At 25.2% G+C, this 23,043-nt stretch overlaps 1 protein-coding gene across 6 annotated transcripts in view; it reads right to left on the bottom strand.

Moving 5' to 3' along the window:
* mol (dual oxidase maturation factor 1 mol) overlaps nt 1–23,043 on the bottom strand; it is a 130,054-nt gene that overhangs the window by 19,520 nt on the left and 87,491 nt on the right. For all 6 annotated transcript variants that reach the window (XM_088193480.1, XM_088193482.1, XM_088193483.1 and 3 more), the window contains 2 exons: nt 10,300–10,488; nt 8,816–8,873 (listed from right to left, as the gene is read on the bottom strand). In XM_088193480.1, coding sequence (XP_088049606.1) covers nt 8,816–8,873; nt 10,300–10,464 — 223 coding nt within the window. In that variant the 5' untranslated portion in view covers nt 10,465–10,488. The remainder of the gene's footprint in view (nt 1–8,815; nt 8,874–10,299; nt 10,489–23,043) is intronic.

The raw sequence follows: 23,043 nt of genomic DNA on the forward strand, positions 1-23,043 counted from the left end.
AATTAAAACTATAATTTATGAGTGTGCCAGTAAGTGTTTGGTTAAATGAATAATAAATCACGGTTATTCTAACAAAATTACTATTGACTTTCCAGGATCTAATATTAAAAGAAAAACAGCGGTGATTTGGCAATTAAAGGTATACTTACCAAAGTTAATTAAACATATTGTTGTAAATAAAAAGTTACATTTTACCCACTATATAGTATCGTTTATAGTTAATTTTCAGAAGCAATGATAGATCTAATAACATGTACGTATGGCAAACAATTAATATATGAAATATTGCGACAATTTTGAAGAAGATGAAGAGATGCCAATCTACGTGTTTAATCCTCTACAGTAACTTCCGTCAATTTTGTTCTTCGGTTGTCGTTTAAATTTAATTTAGGGATTATATTAGTAGTTATAATGTGTTAAATGTTTACTATTGATAAGGTCTTATTGTTTTTAATTATTTTTCAGAAGCAATGATGGAACAATTTGATGACCTATATGGCTACAACGTAGAATTGGTATATATAAACAAAGAGTGAATCTTCTCATGTTGAAGTCACTGTCAGCAAATATTGTCTTTTTATAAAGAACATATTACATAAGTTTGATGTAACTGAATAGCTTGAATTTGGCTATTTCTAAAGAGGAAGGATGGCACAGAGCAAAATTGATTAAAAAACATGACGTATACATAGTTTGCTACATCGGAATTAAAAATAAGCCACTCTTATATATTTAAATTTTAGTTATCGATTATTCCAGGTATGCAATCACATGTTTATAATCATTGTAAAATGTCATCTATTAGATAACATCAAAGAAACTACACATATGTATATTGCGAGTCGTCACTCGGAAAGGTGATTTTTTTGCTGCAATAATGGTTTTAATTTATTTTGCTGTAACTAAGCTTCTTCAACTAAATAACCGACTGCATCACAATCATTGTCACGCGATCGTCGTAAAAGATAGTATCCCCAAATGTCAATAGATATTAACGTTTATATGGTTTGATCGACATTAAGTATATATTACATGTTCACGTTTAAAACGTTCCTAGTTCAGTAAAATCTAACGTATATGTGCATTAAATCGGAAGCAATGATAATGTTTATGTATTATAAAAGGAAAAACTCACTTTTCAACCTCGGAGCCCGTCGCCAGGAATGCAAAATTTGAAGATTTCATTACAAAGATTGTTTTATGATTGTTTATCTAATTTAATCAATATATTCTTCTAATCCTCAACACATTATGTATATATTTAATTTTAATAGTTATAACACAACTAGTTAATTTGCGATCTGATTATTTATATTCGGTCAAATGACGAATTAATGAAAATTTTGGTCGCGTAGCAAAATTTTATTATTAAATAACAATTATTTAAAACTGTTGTCATGGTACTGTCAGCCATCTTGTTTTATATTTGAATGTCTATTTTTCATTGGTCGAAACAACAGAATGCATTACCGGTGCTTCGAAAAGCAAGAAGCAAATTCAATTTTTATTTTTATTTATTATAATTAAATATATTTCTTTTGTTTATGTGTATTATTACACACCGTTCATACAAAGCGATACGATTTACATAGTAGAAAATTAAACGAATAATGTTTCATATTAAGTTATGCGCGTCCGGAAGGAAATAGGACCGGGATGAGAAGCACAATAGAGAAAGGATCATACAGTGCAATGATCTATGACACTTTTAACGCGTTTTTACAAAGTTTTGTTCTTATGGTCAAAATAAAAGCTTCGTTAATAATTAACAGTTGTTTTGTTTAAATTTTATTATAAAAATATTTATATATAATGTGGTATCTAAATATTTTTATATGTACTTATATCAAGTATACAATTTATCCTAGCGCACTGTTCTAGGGCACTCCAGACTTAATTAAGCAAAGAGCAGATTTTTACCTTGATATTTAACATAAAAGCATCTGTCATTCAGTTATTATTAAAATATCAAGTAAATAATACAATGAAGTGTTTTTTTAAGTTTAAATTGTAATGATTTGTCTTAGAAATTTGGAGCAGTATTTATTTTTTTGAAGCTTTAATTTATTTTATATGTAATGTTTTTTTATAAAATTTATAATATAAAATATGCATATCAAAGTATTTATAATTATAATATACATATCAAAGTATTTATAAAATTTATAATATAAATATTAAAGTTTTTTTTTAAATTTCTGGTAGTTTACAAAAAAATTAACAGCATCTTGTTTTAATTGTTAAAACAAATTTAAAGGCATTGAGGTTATTTTTAATGATTTTCTTTAGCTTCTAAGAAATACAGTAATCTTCGTTTCCTGAGAAAGATGCAGGAAATGGTTTAAATACTTTGGTTAGGTGATTAGTAAATATCACGGTTTTTTCTGAATTATTTCTTGCTCACTTTCCATTTTTTAGTAACTGAAATATTTCCACGAATAGATCAATTAATGTACAATAAACTATATAGAAGTAATACAAGTAAAAAACAATCATAGATATTTATAAATTATGTACAATACATAACAATCAAATCAAAAGTTGATTTGATTAAATTGCTTTTTTATACAATTATGATATGTTCCTATACCCACATTTTATTATTAACAGCCTAGATGGCAAATTAGGAATATTTTATATATGTAGTTCATGGTAAATTATTACTTTAATATTTTAGCAATTTATAAAGATTAATTATAGACTATATTTTGATTGTTTTAATAACAAATGATGTAATAACAAGTTTAAAATAATAGTAAATACTTTAAAAGTAGTTTGTTAGTATTTATATTACTCATTCTTAGCATTTGCAATTAAAAAAAATATAAACAGGTAAAAATAATAAAAAAAATGTAAGATTACGCAATACTAGTTTTAATGACTGTGACATTTTTAACAATTAACTAAAAGCTTTTATTGCATTATTAAAACTACATAGGTTTAACTTGTTTAATTAACTTAATATAAGCATTTATTAAGTTTTTATTCAATTAAATAATAAATTATTTAATAATTAAAGCTATAAATAACGCACGGATTAATAAACAAGATACTTTGCTACTGCATTATAATCTTGTATCCTTGACTTTTTACCACGGAGCTTTAATCTTATTTTATTTCATCTTTTTCTGAAATATGACGGACGACCGGACGACCTTTTCTGCTTACTACTATTGTCTGTTTTTTTTATGTGTTTCTTCAGTTAATTGAAATATTTTGCAGTCAAAATAATTTCATGATTCTTTTTTATTTTATTCAAAACAAGATACTGTATTTGTGAATCAAAAGAAATATCACAACGCATATGATTACTATCTGTAAAAATCTCTGGTTTATCCTAAATTTATTTGGTGTCAAGGAGCTTAGTCGCTCCTTCCGTCAGTTTCCATTTTGCATTCGTTTCGTGTTTCGGCGTCTGTGTCGCCGTCACAGTCGCAGCTAATCGTCGCGACTAAAATATCGTCGACTTGTCACGTTTTCGATTGTGAATCTGCTCACGAACCCAACAACGGGGTCATGTCAAAAGATTTGATCAATGTCAAAATCATTACGGATTAGACTCCAAACCACGGTCAGGCGAATGTCAATAATTTATTTTGTAAACAAAAATACGTAGAAGGCCCTTTGTTCCGAATTCGACTGGATGGAACGAGTTTACTAAAGGTTGATTCTTTGGAGTCGATAAAAAAAAATATGGCAAATGCAGATCGTGAGGATCTAAAAAGAGCCAGAGTCATTGTCGAGTGTATGCACTTTTTTGTGTACGGACGTTTTAGAAAACGATTTAAAGGTCGTCCAGATTTCTAAATAATACGTGTCATTTGGAGTGTGATAATTTTTTTAAATTATAGTAAGATATATTTTAGTGCCAAAATATTGATTATTTTATAAAAATGATTTCGCAAAAATAGGGTTTTTCTCTACAAGGCTGATTTACTTTTTATTGTGACAACAATAATTTGAGTGTTTGTGTTATAACGGAATCGTAAATGCTATAAAAGTTAAATTAATTCCCAATGTAAATAATATTTTATAGTATTTAACATAAAGTGGCGATTTTTTAAGTTGTTAGGTGTTAAACACATTTTGTGCTTCACAATACTATAAAAATGGTGATTTTAATAATAGTGAGAGGCTGTGCCCTTTGTATAATAATGAATTGAGATTGCTGCATAACATATGTATATCAAACTCTTTACAATAGTTCAGATTTTAATTTTAATAACAAATATTTTATCAACTTATCTATATAATCTTTTTTCTGTACGAAAATTAGTGACACAATTTATTATAATTGATTTAAAATTTTAAATTATAATATTATTATGACGCAATAAAAAATTTACAATGCAACTTTTTAAAGTCTTAGGAAAATTTAGTAGAACACAGTTTCATTTAACATTAATTTGGCAATTTATATAAATATATGAAAATACGAAATTTATAATGATAATTCATATGAGAAAAAGAAATGTATTTTTTTATTATTTACTTAATATTTTTCCTATACAATAATAATAATTGCTACATATTTTGTACTTCTTATTAAGCTACTATATGATTTTAAAGTTTTCCAAAGCACTTCACTAAGTCAATTAAATATGTGGGAATTTCTGATGGATTGTAAAGAGAAATGGGAAATATTGTAATAACTCTTTTATCTATATATTTTTTTCCAAAAATGCTTTTTTTATTCAGATACATTTTAATAATGCTACACTTCATATTAATTAGTCCTTTAAATATATGAAAATATCTTAAGATGTGAGAAGATAGAGCATATAAGGAATAAATCTCCAAATTTGCAAAAATTCTTTTATGTGACATATTTAACATTTATTTTTATTTAAATGCATTTTAATATTTTTGTTGATAGACTAGAATTTGATTTCGCAAAGTTATGACACTTTTAATTTTTACATTGGCCGCCATTTTGTAAAAAAAAAATTTTTTTTTCTTACATAATGTATAGGGGTTGCTCAGTAGTTCTATACGATACTAAAAATTGAGTTCTAAATCTTCAAAACCAAGCAGTTAAGAGCGTTAACTCTTCTGCAAGTCTCAAAATGGCTCGCACGGGGATCCGATCGATCAAATACGTCGCTTGTTTTGAAGCAAAAAACTATTTTTTTTATATTTTATTTAGATGAAGTCTAGGCTTATGAACGTTTCATATGTAGCAATCTTTTCGTTCAAATTTAAACCTACTGAATTACGAGTGTTTAAGTTTTTATACTCGTCGCCATTTTGCAAAAACTTGACACATTGGATTTTGCTAGCAAACATATACAGGATGCTTAAGAATTCTATACTGTCACCAAAATTAAACTTTAAATATGTATAAACAAACTTACACTGACCTTAACTATATTGCAAGTATGGTGGGTTGATCGACTCATAACACTATACGTGCTTTGGAAGAAAAAACTTTTTTTTTAATTTTAAATTTTCTTAAACAATATCATAAGTATATTCGAAAGCTCTATTTTGTATCAAAAATTCAAGTCTATATATTTAAAAGGAACCAAATACTAGCGTTAACTATATGCCAAGTCGCATAAAAGCTTGTATGGGGCCCGGTCAATTTACCATAAGACTCGTTTTTTTTTTAAAAAAAATAATTTAAAATTTTTTTTAAATGAAAATTAAGCTTTAGAACACTTTTTGCATACGACATTTTAAAGTAGGATGTCATTTTGAAAGGTTATAACACTTTAAATTTTTACATTGGCCGCCATTTTGTAAAAAAAATTTTTTTTTTCATATAGAACGTATAGGGGGTGCTCAGTAGTTCTATACGATACTAAAAATTTAATATTTAATCTTTAAAACCAAGCAGTTAAGAGCATTAACTCTTCTGAAAGTCTCAAAATGGCTAGTATGGGGGTCCGATCGAACTGATACATCGCTTGTTTTGAAGCAAAAAACTATTTTTTTTATATTTATTTAGATCAAGTTTAGCCTTATGAACGTTTTATATATAGAAATCTTTTCGTTAAAATTTAAACCTACTGAGTTACGAGTGTTTAAGTTTTTGGTCTTGTCGCCATTGTGCAAAAAATTGACACATTGGATTTTCCTAGCTAACATATACAGTGTGCTTAAGAATTCTACACTGTCACCAAAATTTAAATATACTATATAGTAAAAATCATAGATTGATCAAAAACATTTAGATATACTATATAGTAAAAGTCATAGATTGCAATGATATATATTTTGTTATAATGAAATTAGTCAAATAAATAATTGTGACATATTTTGCAGTTTTTATTATTTAAATGCATTTTATTACTAATTATTCCTTAAAATATGCGGAATTATTTTAAAAGGATTGAGAAAATAAGCATATTAAAATATTTTTTAAAGATTGCATTGATTTTTTATCTGTTTATTTAATCCAATAATGAAATAAATATTTTAATGTATTACCCTTTTTATGTTAAGGTCTATATTATTATCGTTGTACTTTACGTTAATTAGTCTTTAAAATATGTAGGAATAATTTAAAAGGATTGTGAAAATAAAGGATATAAAAAAAATGTTGAAGATTGCAATGACTTTTTTTTTAATTTTTAATTTTCTCATCAACGTTTCACAAAAAATAAATTTTACATCATCTACTGATTTTTTCTAAGAGTTGTACTTTTTAATTCGATGCACGATATTTATTTAATCGAACGCGTATAAATATTTTTTTTTATTAAAAATATTTTATTGATATATTAAAATATTAAAAAATATATTAACATGTGGCGCATCTAAAATTAGCGTCATTGTAAAAATTACTCCTATGTATTAATTTAATACAATATAAAAAAATATAATTGTAATAATTAAGCAGATTATTTAGTAGATAATAAAGTGTGGCAAAAAATCTGTTTCATTTTTATTTTTAATATTAATATTTTTATTCGTGAATACACACGTATACATGACATTTAGTTTGTATGTCCATTATTTTTTATCGATTTAATTGATAAAACATAAAGCGTTGTTTCAATTGAAAAAAACAAAAGAAAAAAATATATAAAATTTGAATCCTACTGTTTATTTTCATAATATTTTCTTATAATGAAATTAGTGACTCAAATTATATATTATGACATATTTTATATTTTATATAAAAATGCAGGAGTTTCTATTTTATTTTATGTTAATAAATTCATATAATCTATTTGCTAATTTGTAAAGGCGTGTGAAGAAAAACTATATAAGAATAAAATTATTTAACGGATAATTTTCTGCTCCTATAACAAGGCTTTTAATATCTTCATATTATTGTTAATAAAATATTTAATATTTTTATATAAACACAAAATACAGATTGGCCTAATAAATATATAATGAAAAAATATTAATATTATTTATTTGACCCTTTGTTCATTGGTGCGATGCGACGAATGGACAAATCACGAAGCGTTCATTGTCTTAGATCGCCGATCCATCGATCATTCCAATTAAGGATCATCGCCTCGTATCTAAGGTCACCTAAGTCAAGTCTCCATTGTTTGTTTAAAAAGACCTGATCAAATTATCGATAGTTTTAGATGTTTGAACTTCAAGAAAAATTCAGAAAACGAACTGCGCAAAGTCTTGGCCTAGTTTTTTTGATTTGAGCTCGTGACCGACGAATAAGTTCAATGTTTTTTTTATATATTTTATTTTGAATATTTCTTTACTATTCTAGGAATGGAAAGATTTCTATCAGAACATCATTATTCTGAATGCTAAATACAAACGCTCAATGCTAAACAGTGCCAAATAATATAATATAATGTAGGTAATTTATATTATATTTAAAAATGATTTTTAGTTGAAGCTATTTGTTATAAAAAGCAATGTCCTGAGCTCTAAGGGATGACTTTTCCACAATAATATATTGTAATAAATTTATTATTTTAAATTAATTCCCACAAGAATAAGTATTTTAATATAGCAATAATACAACTACTATCAAGTGTTTACATATTCACTTCTATGGATTTTCCACTTCCTTTATTTCTATAGAAGCCGAGAATGTGTCATATAGCCCGAGGATACGAATTTACATGTGTCTGACAGTTTAACCGGCAGCAAGGTTATTTTTTGTTGTAGCATAAATTCTAAACGTCGTTTAGAGCATTTTATACATTCTCAGCCACGTGCCAGTAAACAGTTATAGAGATTTACGACACGTGATTATAATATGTAGGAAGATTCTGTATATGGTTAGTTAGATCTAGCGCGTTTAGAATTATTGATTTTGTGCAACTGATTCCAGTTAATGATTTTTATTGCATCTAATACAACGACGGAAATTATAACAATTAATACAAAATAAACATTTAATAATAGTTGTTTAATTGTATAATTAAAAAAAGAAGATAAATTGAAATACAGTACAAAATATTTTAACTCGTGGAATCGTGTTTAACTGACATGACACGGAAGATTGACGTTCCTTAAAGCGCTTAACGTCTCTCATACAGAATTTTCTTTATGTTTTACGGTATGTATTTTAAAAGCATATTCATCTCTTTGAATTAAGCTCAAGTCATCTTCCCAACATATTATACGCCTCTTTTTACAACACGACAAAGTAAAAAACCGCTTCAATTAGTATAATACAACCCAACGCCGGAAATGTTTCAGTTCATATATTTTTTATGGAGGTAAATTAAGGCAAAAACGATTTCATCGTTTGTATTATATATAAGTATAAGTCGATCGTTAAAATGCAAATTTGCGTACAAAAAAAAATGTTAATCGTATTACATCCAAATAATATTTTTTGTGTGGTTGTTAATGAGTTTAATTAGTGCTATGAACTTACCTAATATAACTGTTCCTACGAATAAACTTAGGGTGACTGTGGTGAAAGTCGTGAACCTCTGAAAAATATAAAATAAAAAAATAAGACATTAGGTATAAAAATTATTTTAATATTTTTGTAAAACTGTAAAATATTGCATAAATGTTTATAATAAATCGACGTAAAATATAGTAACACTGATTAAATTTTTATTTTTTATAATAATAGATAGACGTTTTTATTTATTTATTTTTATTAAATCTTCCGTTGTAACCTGACAGGCGTAAGCCCAATGCGTTACAACGGGGTAAATATGTATCAACTGAGTAAGTCAATCAGATATAATGAATACATATAAGTAAGTTTTTACCAACAGACTGAAAGTCTGGGAATCGGTGACATTTAAATTAATAATTTTGATTTATTATGTGTAATACAATTTATAACCAATAAATGACAGCTGCAGCTGGAGTCCTTTTATTTTATAATAGCGCATTTTTTATTAATAAAAATTCGAGTGCCTCTGCCGGGGCTCGAACCCGCAACCTCGTCTGAGACGTTTCGGACTACGCTATTTATACAACACAACAATATTTTTGAACTGTAAATATTATATTTTGTAAAAAAATAGTTTTTTTCATAATTTTAAAATAGAAAAAAAAATTCTCAAAAATAATAAAATATATTTTAAGCAATAAATTAAAATATAGTTTTTAGTCAAATAAGCAAAAAATATGGATGTTAAAATTGTATTAATAAGTTTGTATTTTATTGTTAATAATTATTTTACAATTTGGTATCATAATTTAAACTTAAATTTTTTTTTTTTTTTAATTAAAAACATTAGTTTAGATTCTAATTTTAATAGTAAAGGTGTTGAAATATTAAGGTGTGGAACTTTAGCAGGTAAATCTTGAGAATTTAGTACTCGAAAAAATAGATTAATAATAATCACAAATTAAGTGTATCTTAAGCTCATATTTAGGATTTATAACTTTATTTTTATTTAAATCACAACATTAGCGTTATTATAAAAAATAGTATTATTGATAATTCACAGCTGATCATTTTTTTATAACTGAGGGAAAAACATATATTAAATATATTATATACTCTTTATTTATTATAAAAAGTGGATGGTTATATTTGTTAACCTTTTCTGAAGAACCATATTTTGATTTATGTATATATGTATATATATATATAAAAATATTTACAACAAGCAAAGTTTTTTATATGCAAAGCTAATAAAAAATTAATTAGTTGCTTAAAACATTATTATAATTTCTTAATCAGATATTATTAATATAAAATAAAATAATTTTATAAATAAATTCAGTGAGCTTAAAAATATAATTTAAATATTTATTGCTATAGTCACAACTAATTACATACGTTATACACGGATCTGCGTGTTTATTATATTAATATATTTATTTCATGTAGATTTTTTTTTTTTTTATAAAATAAATATATTTGTCACAATAATATTAAAATTTTTTTACCTCTTTTCTGATTCCAGGGAAGATGACTAGGAAGGCTAAGTATAAAGTGGCAAATACCACATACAGGGTGATGATAGTGACATCACCCGTCACAGGTGTTCTGTTGTTGAAGCTGTAGAGGGTTGGTCCACCTTCACTCCTGAACGCGTCAAACCAACCTCGCATTCTGACTGCGCCCTGTTACACCCCCTGAGAAAAATAAATAAAAACACATTAGTAAGATTCAACACAAATCGTTCATGATGCGTCAAGGTCTAACTTGAACTAAGAATATAATAAATTTTGCCTTGAATTTTGGAAACGTAACTACAAAACAAAACAAAAAAGCTTTTGTATCATATGGTTAATAAACACAAGACTCTGCTGACCTTCTCATTATATGAGGCGGGTAATGAGCAAAACTCGCGTTGTCCACCGTGACGAATTGTACGGTCGGTTTTTGTGTTATAAAGCATTATATAATATGTTTGACATTTCTTAATCTTCAACACCGTGAGGTATTTTTAAACGATAGAAGATATTTTGTGATAGTCCAAAAAAATAACTGTAATTTATTCATTTTTTTAGACCATCTTCAGTGGTACACTATATAAAAAAAATGACTACCTGCGTTGTTAAAATACACTACCGTAATAAATCATTTAAAATTAAACTTAATTTGTATAGATTGAAAGAAATGAAAAAAAAAATTAGCCATTGAGTTCATAGCTGCGTAATATTAATTCGGAAATAAGAGTAATTTCTGGAATTTCGGCAGGTATCAAGTGTTTATTATATTATAATTTTTCATTTAAAAATGACTATTAAAAATAACAATCAAATCAAAATATCATTTTTGCGAAAAAAATGACGCTAAGAAAATGTGTTATTAAAATCTTATTTTTAGCCTTATTTAAGACTTATGTTACATATACGGTTTTAGTTTCTTAGAATTTGTGCAAATTTAATATAAACGAATATTCAGATAAATGTTCGAATATCAAAGAATTATAAAACAGGCAAATATATTTAGATTCAATGTATTATAATATTCAGATTTAATGTATTATAATATTTATAATCATGCACCTTTACATTAATATTAAAATGATTGTATTTGGCGAATTAACTGCGTCTTTTAACCCTTTGAATAGTGAGTTAATATATACATATTTGTTAATTTGTTAGTATACACTTGGTAGTGAGTTATTTGTATGCATTTTTATATTTTTATTTAATTATTATTATTGTATAATGCATTTATTATAAATTATATAAAAAAAATCATTAACTTTTAGCGATTGTTTTGATTTATTTTCCTATTTGTTTTGTATTAGTATATATTAATAATTTATTTCAATACTTATTACTAATTTTTTTACATTTAATTAAAAAAATTCCAAGTTCATACTTGAAATTCACATAATTTAAAAATGCATAAAAAAATCAGACTTTACACAAAATTGTAATCTTACTTTACAAATTAGTTTTGAAGTATTTCATTTGCAAGGTAATCTACATTTTCCTTATTTATAAGTGTATACATCTCTTGAATGTAACAACGTATTAATAATGCCCATATTTGGATACTCTTGATTCACAAGATCAAACTACATGATTCGATTCATTTACAAGGATCGCGGATGCGCAACTGAAGAGCGTCCGGGATTAAGTAACTATGCTGAGATTTATGTATGTATAAAAAATAAGAAATATGTCATAAATAATACCGAATCACGCAAAAACGAAAACCAGTCACGAAGTTGCGATAATTGTCGTCGGGATTGAGCAGAGGCGTTCTTAATATATACGCCGCAGTGTGCGATCATCGCTCGAACTTGGTAATGGATCTCGTTCGAACAATGGATGATGAGTCTCGTGTTGTGAGGATGGAGGGATCGTTAACATTTTTTCAATGAGAAGAAAAAATATACATTAAGATTTTTAATATAAAAAAAATAAATTAGTTGTAGGTTAGTTGTTCAATTAAATCAAAATAATATTAAGATGATTATGCTGTGCAATAATAGTTTGACCATAATTACAATTTTCAAAGCGTCCTTAAATTTAGATAATATTATAGTAAAATGTATTTTGCACATATGTGTATATATTTATGGTCTAAATTATTCTAATTAAAATCCATAAATTTATGAAAAAAAATATTTGAGGGAAATGATTGTAAATAAATATACGTGGATTAATTACTTAAAAATATCAGATTTTCAACCCATGATATGAGTTTTTTGTCGCATAATTCTTAGTATGAGACTTGTATTTGCTATATTTGTTAATTTTTTCTCGTATGCGCATGCGCGCGAATGATCAGCTGTTTTTTGCGCGTGACACTGCGGAATCGTCATTTTTTCGAGTGCATATTTCGATTTTCAATGATGTAACCGGCGTAAAATGTCGAAATTGCGTGTGTCTGTCGGAAGCGTTTCTATATATCGCCTAGGCCCAGACCTTTGAGCAGGAGAAGGTCAAAAACGAACGAAGCCTCGGGCCAAACGCCGCGTACAGCACATGTGCGCGATCGACGCCTATAATAGGCGGAAAACTCTTGAGTTGAGCATTGAGTATCGAGAATGCCTTTGTTTGGAGATGAGGAATAGAGATTATAGAAGCGTATTGATGTGTGATGGTGCAGATTTTTAGTAAAGTTTATTGCAAAATTAATAAAAAAAAGTGGGAGGCAAAAACCACGAATATAAAATTGTTAAAATGTCTGATTGAAAAACTTAAAATTGTATTGATTTATAATCATAAAAAATGTATTATTATTTTTTTAAATATTATATTTTATAGCTGGGTTTAGTAGTATAATACATTTTTTTACTGCACAAATAAAAATAATAAATAATATAAAGGAATAAAATATCTTTATACAAAATTTTGTTGTTAAAATAGAGGGTTACTATTAACTGTCAACATAAATAAGTAACCATAAAATATTTTTTTTCTAGACCGTAATTATTACTTCATACAAAATGTTTTTCAAATACTCAAAATTAAATCAATGTAAAATATTGATGTTGTATTTTGTAAAATCAATTTATAAATCACCTAACAATATTATTTTTGTTTTTAAATATTTAACAAAAATATTTGCTGAGTGAATTGCGCTAAACAATATTATATTCAAATATCATTTATATCACGAAGCACATAAAAAATGAATAACATTTGTATTAGAGATTTATTTATTACATAATTTATTGATACGAGAGTATTAATCAAAATGTAATCAAACCGAATTTTGGTCAATAGGAGGGCGCAAAAACAATTATCACTTCTCAGAAGTAAAAAATTCACGTCAAAAGCAATAAAATCGTGTCGGCGCCGTCGCACTGCGACGGCGCCGACACGATTTTATTGCTTTTGACGTGGATTTTTTACTTCTGAGAAGTGATAATTGTTTTTGCGCCCTCCTGTTGGTCAAAATTCGGTTTAGATGTTCTTTATTTGATTCTTACTCATTTAAAATCATAAATTAAATTATCTTTTCATATTTTGTATCCATATTTTACATAGATTTTTATTATACCAATATTTCTATATTTTTTTGTTATTATTTTGTTCCTTTTTTAAACTTATGGTTAAACTTTTACGTTTAAAAATAAGTAAAATGATAATAATGATGTCATATTTACGTAAAAATAAAAAAATGAAATGTTACCAAAATTTCAATGTTTTTTAAACATTAAAAATTTGTAAAAAAAAGTAGCCGGAACGCCGTTCCACTGCGTTATATGACAAAAAAAGCCATTGAAATACGTGAATTTTAATATAGCAAATAACTGTAGTCACATACATTTTTTTGAAAAGAAGTGGTAGTAAACACTTTTTCAGAAAAAAATATTGCCTACTGTGAACATTTTTGATTTATATTATTACGCAATTAAAACAAATGTCAAAATTTAATCAAAAAAATCTGTTTCTTAAATCAATACAAATGACATAGCTTCTAAAATAGCAATTTTTAATTAAATGTTTTTAATTTGAAATTAATTAAAATGTAATGTAGTAAAGTTTTAACACTCTTAAAAAAATATTAGACCGCTGTTAATTTTTGTTGCTATTTCTGCAATATGCAAAATTTAAATGACAATAGTTATCTTTAAAAAAAAAATAGTATTGCTTTTAAAATAGTAAATTTTGCCGTTTTTTTTAGAGATTTTTGATATAGAAATTAAAATAGATAAATATTTACTCTGAAAAAAAAAAACTGTTTTAGTAAAAAATATATGCTTGTGAAAATTTTTATTTTTCAAATATTAATTTTAAATATAGATTAAAATTTAATATAAATGCAATAATATAATTTAAATAGCAACGCTGCTAAAATAGCAAAAATAGTAATTGTCAAGCAAATTTGGATATTTTAAAATGACTTAGTATTAAATGTAGTCAAAAAAATTTTCTAGAAAAATTTAAATGATGTGAAAATTTTTGCTTTTTCTCATAATTACTGTTTATAAAAAATAGCTCTATTTTTAATAAACACAATATACACAATATGCTATTATAATAAGCAATAATATTTATATGTCAAATACTGAAAAAATATACATTTTTAATGTGATTCTTATATAAAAAAACCTATTTATATGTCAAGAGCTTATCTTAAATTAAAAAAAAACATTTTTAAAATTTATTTACATATAGACAACATAAATATATGTTTAATATCTATACTAATTTATAATAAATAATATAAATAAATAATGAATTAATTTACCAAATTCTATATTCGATTAAATTAAACATTTAAAAATAGCTATAAATATCCTATTTAAAAAACTTATTTTTATATTTGAAATTGATTTTATATCGAATGATGTCATTACAAAAACAATCCAATATATTTTTTTCTGGTTTTAGTATATACATATTACATACATATGTTAAATTAATAACTAAATCTGTTCTAGATATATTAAAAAATTAAAATGCTGTCTCTTTTAACATAAAAAAAATCTGTACTAAAAATGATTTTTTTATTGCGTATATGTAATAAAATATAATAAACAGGATCTAGTAAATAAATTACCTTGAAAAACGAAAATGATTAACATATAGTATAATTACCTGAAAACAAGAATCAGTGATAATCAATCTTAATTCAATACATCCGTATTGTTTTTCTTTCATGTATAAAACTACATATTTTTTTATTAACTTTAATTATAAATAAACAATGTTATACATAGAGAACGTCATAGAGCGGAATTTCTTTTACACACGACCTTGTCGAGGTCGTGATATGCTATGATCGAATAACATAATTTTCCCATAATAATAAATTGCCGACAATTTGCCAACGTCACGTATGCCGACATACATTTCCGCATACATCAGAGATGCACCACAGCTTTTCAGCGAAAAATTAATTTATAAGAAATGGTTCGCCTTGATGAATAAAATGCACAAGTATGTCTACCTTGAGACTATTTCGTATCCGCTTCAGTGGTTCAACTCACTATATTTAACTTAACACTAATTTAATGCACAAATGTCGATAATTTAGTGTAATGGCGCTACATTTAATTTCAAACAAGATGTAAGCCGTATAATAATTACTAAGTAGCTTCATTTTAGAACGAAATCCTCAACCCTTTATTGCACATTTTGAACGAGGTCGGGGTTCTATTTTCTTTATGACGACCTTACAGGTTCGATCCGCAACAAATATCAAAAAAGATAAATTTACGTAATCGCTCTAACTAGCTTTTTCCATTATGCCGCGCTATCGGAGGCCGTATGGAAATGAGACGTTTTCAATTGAACGCCTTTGACTTTATTCGGTTCATTTAGTAAAGATTTATCTGAGACTATTGCTCAGTGTATAAAACTAGTATTCTCTATATACGTTCAAAATTATGTAAATTTGATTGATTCTAAACGGAAGTACTAGAAAATCATATGAGTGATATCGACGCACGAAAGACACAAACCTGATTTTTTTTTTTTAATATATAAATCAAAGATAATAATAATTATATTAACTTTTTAACTTATGAGCCATCTAAAATCACTAAATGAATATTAATATGTCATACATTATAATAAAAAAATACGTTCCACTTCAGAAAATATCATTCAGCTAATTAAAAATGTCATAATTTTTTTCGTCAATTAAGGTGTACATAGAATCTGAATCAAAAGACAATTTATCTATTAATATGTCAATATATGTCTTAAACATGAAAAAGCGTTAGCATTTTTTTTAAATGATAGAGTCACTTTCTTTCATATTAAAAAGTACTAAACAAGTAAAGTTTAATGATGATTAACTTATAGAAAAATATGGTAAAATAAAATTACACCTAAATCTATATCTAGTATATAAAGTATATTATTTATCAAGCGTTTTTATTAAGCGCAAAATTATCACTATTATCATATGATTTTCTCTTTACAATAAGTCTATTGGAAGATTATTAACACCTTTCGCTAGCTAAAAACATTTAGTGCCTTTTTAAGAATAATGTGGTTTTTGACAATAAAAATTATATCTAATTTAAATAGATAAATTTTATAAAAATATAAAAAAATGTTTAGTTCTGCTTATTAAAAATTAAATATCTAAAATATTGTTAGTTTTACTGACTACAGTATGGTTTAAATTAAATGACAAAATATTTAACCGGATCGAGAACACGACCGGTTATTTCATTGTGAAACACTTTGTCGTTAAGACCATAGTTATTAATTAATGTGGATTGTAATTAATATTGTACGCAATGTTGATAATGTCTTGAAAAAATACATGTGTGATTTGTATAATTTAATAACCGCATATCAATTATGCTTGCGTGGTTATTGTCGATTAAAATTTTCTACCAAAACAAATTGCAGCTATGAATTAAAATGTATTATTGCGAATTGTTATTATCACATAAATTATATACTATATATAATCCTTGAATAAAATCGTAAATAGGAAGGTATTAAATATCGGAAAGTTAAAATATGACGTTGTCATTAAATCATATTGTGTACATCGTAAAACCAATCTTCGTGTTCATCCGATCGTATTCAGACATAAATCCGAACCGAACCGGGTCAGCCGAGGTGATAATTTATTTGACAGCCTACAATGTATTTCTGCGGTGAATAATGCATTTTGAATTACATAGCAATGGAAATTCTTATTCGGACGTTAATTACAAATATATTAAAATTTATTGGTCATATTGTATGTAGCGTCATGGTAAAGGGAACGAAAAATCATTAAATTGAAATTAAGAGCAATGAACAAAATCAACAATCTCTTAAATTGAAGTACAAAAAATAATTTATAAAGTAATCCATAATTGTATTCGTAATTAAATATTTTTTTAGAAAAAGTAGAAAATTTAAGTCCTTATTAAAAAAAATATATTTAACCGCTGTAAATATTTTTGCTATTTATAATAATTACTTTATTTAAAAAAATCTAAATTGAATTGAAAATAGCTGTATTTTTTATTAAATGTTTTTTTAAAAAAAAGCATAAGTAGCTATTGTTGAATAAATTGTAAACACTTTTTCAGCAAAAAATAATGGAGAGCTGTGAATTTTTTTGCTTTTAATAATATATTTATACAAAAAATCATTTTTAATAAATGAAAATAGTACTGTTTATAAAATAGAAAAAATATTTTTTATTGACTTTAAATTTATTCTAGTTAAATACATTTTTAAGTGTGTAGTAAATTATATTTGAAAGCTGTGAATTTGCTATATATTATACAATACAATACAATAAAAACTTTTTATAGAAAATATTGAAATTTGTTTAATTATAGCACATTTTTGATAAATGCAAATAATTTTGATTTTAAAATAAAAAAATAGCAAAAATATTTTTATTTAGAAAGACATTATTTATAAAACTTAAATCTATAAAATAAAAAACTAGTGTTACATTTAGAATAATCTCTTATATTAATTACACAAAAAACTTGAATAATTAAAAGCATGTCTCATAAATTAATACATTTGTAGATAAATATATATCTTATTAAATCAAAGATATTTTTAGCCTATTATTTAGGATATATTTAAAGGTCGTATCTGCTTAAACTACTTTAATCTAGACGATTACACATATAAATTAAATAAATAAAATATAAATTTCTACTACAGGGGTCTTAATTGGGATCATTTTTATTTACATTATATGTTAATGATATAGTTAATAATGTAAAAAACTGTAAAATACATCTGTTTTGTATTGTAATAAATAAAATTTAGGGATAATAATAAAGAAAAATTAATGATAGTTAGGTATAAGAAAATAAGAATGGCTAGAAGAATTTTGTACAGGGGTGTTAATTTTTTTTATTTTCTGTTTATGTCGTATACTATTATATATATATATATATATGTTTAGTGAAAATTTATTTGATGTAAAAATTAGCTATTAAGCTAAATAAATTTAAAAAAATTTGGTTAACCTCTCAAAGAAAATATAAAAAATCTATCCCGAAAATATTTTTATTAACATGTCATTTCAGTGAAAGTATATCGGAAAATATTTTCACCGGTAGATATATATTTTTACCAGTAAAAATATATTTTATCTGGCAGGTGCTAATAAAATTATTTGCTTTAAACTTTTCCATACGTAGTAATATATACATATATTTACATATTTATTATTATTTACAAATGGTCATATTTTTAAGCTATATTTTCACTAGAAACGTCCAAATATATATTTCTACTAGCGAAAATATAGTTTAATATGCTGCTCTTAAATGTCTCTGAAATTTAATTTGCCAGTTGCGAAACAAAAATTTGTTGTTCAAACCCAAACCTAACCTACAATAAATAACCGAATCCATCTTGAAATAATGAAAGTTTAAAAATCAATTACTATTTTATAAATTTGATTAGGTCAAGTCTAAAATATAAACTTAACTTTCAGAAGAAGAAGTACAGACAGACGTCACATCTCGAATATTGCTCCATTGTTTGTCTGCACTTCGATATTACAGATGTTTTAAAACTATGATAGCTATTCTTACCAATATAACAACAGAATTCTTATATGAGAGTATTGGTCAAAGTGTATTCAAACCGAATTTTGGTCAATAGGAGAGCGCAAAAATAGCTCGTTACCGAGCGTTCCCACTGCGACGGCGCCGACACGATTTTATTGCTTTTGACGTGAATTTTTTCCTTCTGAGAAGTGATAATTGTTTTTTGCGCTCTCCTATTGGTCAAAATTCAGTTTAGATATGCTTCATTCGATCTATCAAAAGTCCCAAAAGCAATAAAATCGTACCACTGCGATGGTACGATATTATTGATTTTGATGTGGATTCTAAATAAAGATGTGATTTGGGGGGGGGGGGAAAGCAAGTATGGACATTAAAAAAGGTGCCTAAGTAAAAAAAATATTTTAATAAATAATCAAGTTCTGTTTTTTTTTCATATATTTTTCATAGATTTGCAAGATAAATCCATATTCAAATAAATAAACTTTTTGCATATTTTATAAGATTATTTATATATTCTGTAAAATTTACTTGAACCATAAAAAAAATATCCTCAATCCGTGACTCGTCTACGTGTTCATTCATAATGTATTCGGCAATAATGTCTTATTACACTTTGATGAATCACGAACGGTGATGTAACCGTGACTTTGGCGACGTTTTAATGTATCAGATTTACGTGACAATGTCACGTAAATCAAAGAGTTACACATCTCAATTACACTTTTATATAAATTTTATTTTTTTAACGTTCAACTTCCTCATGAGCTCAAATTGCGATTGCACGCATAGCTCCCAGAAGGTCACATACATATATAAGAGACGCGTCTGTATTATTATAAATCGGTTAGAAAAATGCAGATGTGCAATTAACGATCGTGCCGGCTTGAGCGAGCACAATCACAAGTTAATGACTCTGATTAAACCTGAAAATAATTGTCCCGTTGTCCTCAAACCGTCATTCAATCGCACAATGCCATAATGGCGATGTTATATCATCGCGGCTGCTGACCGAGTTAACTCCGCGGTTAAAAAAATGTATATTTGTTTTTTATAATGCAAGAATACTAGGAATAAGATACGACACTGAATGTTTTGATTTAAGTGATCAAAGTCATTCAGAATATTGTATAATGCACTAAAATGCCGCTACTTTGACCCAAATATAAATATACAATGTTATATTTTAAGGTTACTTTGACCCAAATAACAACATTATAAAAGTTAATATTTACAGAATATTTAAAGTACTTTAAAAAAATTCAGTTAAACAATAAGATATCGTACTACAATAAAAATAAAATAAACGATTGAAAGCTTCTTTTCAAGTTGTTAAAAAATAGCATTAAAAATAAAAAAAAGTTTTTTAGTATTATGATTGAAATATGGATATTTAATGTTGATATTTGCATAATATTACAGAATCATTCTGATTTTACTGACTCAAAAATAGCATTGAAGAGACTGCAAGATAATCTCTTAAAAGTCCAAGAGCTAATAAAAATAAGTTAATCTATGCTACATTTACGCTAAGCAAAGATATCCCTTGATGAGAAATGAATACCATAAATAAACTATTTTTAAAATTTATATCGACAGAAGACCGATCAGGAAAACTCCTGATCACTGATCAGGAAAACTTTTAGAAAATATAAATAAAAAACCTTATAAGAGAAATCAAATAAAAAGTTTAATTATCATAATATTTAAATAAAAGTATTCTGATACTTTCCAATACAATTCATTTCTATTGATAGCGCATTTAAAAGTAGCCCAATAAACTTGATATTATAATATTTAATGACAAAATAATTTAGATTAGTTTAAGTCTAATTAAATAAAACATAAAAAACTTGATTTTTTTATTTATTACTAGAATTAATTTTTTTTTTATTGAAATTAAATTCTTAGAATCGAATGAAATGTAATTGATATTAGTTCAAGAAATGTACTAATATCATATAAAACTCTAAATTTACATATTTTTTTATTATATTATGTAATAAGTGAAATATTTTAAATATGTTTCATTTATTTAGTTTTCCTATTAATTGTATTTATAATATTATTAATTTTAAGATATAATTTAAAATAGACTGAGAAAAATGTTCAAACGTTATAGACATAGGAGCTGCCAGTAAAAAACCGATGTCCAATACATTTAGACAAAGGACTAAAGGGTTAAGCGTGTAAATATGTTAAATTAACAAATTAATTTAATTAACACAAGAAATACCAAGACAACCTACAACAAAAATACTACCAACAAATATATGTATAATAAGATAAAGATAAGATTATAATTTTATTTAATTAACAATACTATATATTTAATGTTAATTATTTAAAGAAAGCCTCAAGTGGCAGACTTTTTTTTTAAGCAAGAAGGAAATATTATATATATATATATATATATATATATTAAATAAATATTGTTCATTGTAAAAATAAATAGATTGCATTTTATGAATAATAAAAAAGTCGTATTTAAGTGATATTTTAAATAAAATATTTTTTTTGACTGATTATTTTCTAAAAAAAAAATGTAAATTGCAATAATACTAAAAATATACGACAAAAAGTGTTTTTTTTTTAAGTAATAAAACTGTCTTTAAATAAATAGTTTTAAGCAAAATATTTAGTGCAAGGAAACTAGGAATAATTTAGGCATTTAATGTTATATTACAATGTTTTATTTAAGGAACAATTTGATCCAAGATATATACATGTATTTAAAAAAATAATATACGTACAAACTTCAGCTGAATAAAAATAATTTAAAAAATGTAGCACAAGAATATTAAAAATACTTATAAAATAAGCAAGTATATTCAATTGTGTCTCATTAGTTCTATGAATATTTAATAGTGTATTATTTATTAAATATATATATACATATTTTAAAATATAAAATAAAGTTTATATAATAATTATTAAAGTAACCAAATAAAAAATTTATATTTGGGTTAAAGTAATCCTAAAGTGCATCATAAATATATAGACGACTAATTGAATAATTATATTTATTTGTATCTATAATATATGGCCATTTATTACATATCTTTGGATCAAAGATGACTAAATTAAAAATTAAATAAAACCGTAAAATAATAACTTATTTATATTATTATTTTAATAAATGTTAATTAATTTTAGACTTTAAGTAGAGCGAATATTGAAACTGTAATATTAATAAAACGCTTCAACAAAAACTTAAAAAAGCAAAATGTTATGTGAATATATTTTATTTTATTGAGTCTATCTTTAATCTTAAGTTTATGATAATTTAAAGGTTATGTATTTAATTTAAAACAGATATTCTTTTGAATTTTCAATATTAATATTAATAAAGAACACAATTGAACACAATCAATTATATATTTAAGAGAGATTTATCGCATTGAATATTATTAAAAATTATATATATATATGCATAATTAAATACCAATCAATAATAAGCTTTATATATGCAAAAATCCATGACATTTGCAATTTAATTTGATTAGAATGCGATTTAAATAATCTTTGTATACATTTCGCGTAAAATGATTAATTTGTCGTTAATTGAGTGTTGCGATTCTGACAAACTTAATCATCTCCATTGTTGTTTATATATTAAAATAAGAATAACCGGATGAAAGATGCAATTAAAAGATCGACGATGTTCTTAGCCTTTTATATATTTGATTAGTAAAAAGTACACACACGAACACTTGATTAATATCGTTTCGTTTCGGTCGCCGAACACTGTCGGGGCGAAGATCCGGGACGTAAA

The sequence above is a fragment of the Plectrocnemia conspersa genome, unplaced genomic scaffold, assembly GCF_051122295.1.
Source record: "Plectrocnemia conspersa isolate PC_06_02 unplaced genomic scaffold, ASM5112229v1 ptg000009l, whole genome shotgun sequence".
NCBI classification, from domain to species: domain Eukaryota; kingdom Metazoa; phylum Arthropoda; class Insecta; order Trichoptera; family Polycentropodidae; genus Plectrocnemia; species Plectrocnemia conspersa.